The following is a 1,201-nucleotide window of genomic DNA, read 5'->3' as shown; positions in this document are numbered from 1 at the left end:
GACCCCCCACAGCCCCTGCCGGCCTGGTGCTGCCCCCGCAGCCCCCTGCCCCTGGTGGCACTGCACCCCACAACCCTCTGCCCTGGCTGCAACTGCACCCCATCGTGCCTTCCTGGCTGGCACTGCACCCCACAGCCCCCCACCCCAGCCAGCACTGCACCCTATAGCCCCTTCCTGGCTGGTATTGCACCCAGAGCCCCCTGCCCCAGCTGGCACTGCTCCCCACTGCAAGTGAGACTGCGCCCCATAACCCTGTGCCTGGCTGGCACGGCACCCCACAGCCCCCTGTCCCCACCGGCACTGCACCCTATAGCCCTGTGCCAGCTGGCGCTGCACCCCATGCCCAGGCTGCCGTGCAGAAGTCTCCAAGCCCTGCCCCGGCACCGCTGCCGTGCAGACCCATGCCCACACCCTGCCTGTTCACACGAGGACCCCGGGGGCAGCGCCTGCCTGTGAGCACCCCAAAAGCGCCTCCTGGGTGAAGAGGGGCTGTGCCGGGCCTGGCCGGGCTTCGCCTGGGCGTGAAGGGTGCCTGCACGGCAGGAGGGGCCAGGCGAGGCGGGGAGGAATGCGAGTGGGAGAGCGGCCGGGCATGTAGCGACAGCTCCTAGGGCGCGCAGCGCCGGGGATCCCAAACGCTGCACGGGGCAGGGAGCAGAGCCCCAGCAACAGGGCTGGCGGCTGTCATGGGGCACCCCATTGCTCACCCCCTCTGAGAGCCAGGGAGCAGAGGGCAGTGAGTCCCCCGGGGGCAGCACGGCTGCCGTGGGGGTTCTGGCCCCGGGGAGCTCAGCTCCGACGTGGAGGGGCTGGAAATCCCCCGGCGGGTAATGCCTGGCTGCACCGACGCGAGGTGCTGAGGATTCTGGGGGGCCGAGGAGCCGCTATGACCCCCGAGAAGGTGCTGAGAGAGGGGGTGCTGGAGAAGCGGAGCGGGGGGCTGCTGCAGCTCTGGAAGAAGAAGCGGTGCCTGCTGACAGAGAAGGGGCTGCAGCTCTTCAAACCCAAGGGCTCGCGGCGCAAGGAGCTGAGCTTCGCCCGCATGAAGGCGGTGGAGTGCGTGGAGTGGAAGGAGCGGCACATCTACTTCACAGTGGTGATGGACGACAGCCACGAGATCGACTTCCGCTGCGCCCAGGAGGACCCGGGCTGGAACGCCGAGATCACCATGGGCCTCGTCCGCTTTAAGAACCAGCAGGCG

At 69.2% G+C, this 1,201-nt stretch overlaps 2 protein-coding genes across 2 annotated transcripts in view; both read left to right on the top strand.

Annotated features, from left to right (window-relative positions):
- Window positions 1-1,201, top strand: part of TNNI1 (troponin I type 1 (skeletal, slow)) — a 29,217-nt gene that overhangs the window by 11,669 nt on the left and 16,347 nt on the right. The gene's annotated exons all lie outside the window — the stretch shown is intronic.
- PHLDA3 (pleckstrin homology-like domain, family A, member 3) overlaps window positions 887-1,201 on the top strand; it is a 949-nt gene continuing 634 nt past the window's right edge. Inside the window, exon 1 of the mRNA XM_009320374.1 lies at window positions 887-1,198. Coding sequence (XP_009318649.1) covers window positions 887-1,198 — 312 coding nt within the window. The remainder of the gene's footprint in view (window positions 1,199-1,201) is intronic.

Source organism: Pygoscelis adeliae, unplaced genomic scaffold (genome assembly GCF_000699105.1).
Source record: "Pygoscelis adeliae isolate BGI_AS28 unplaced genomic scaffold, ASM69910v1 Scaffold343, whole genome shotgun sequence".
Classification (NCBI taxonomy): Eukaryota; Metazoa; Chordata; class Aves; order Sphenisciformes; family Spheniscidae; genus Pygoscelis; species Pygoscelis adeliae.
This window is presented reverse-complemented; position numbering and strand designations above follow the sequence as displayed.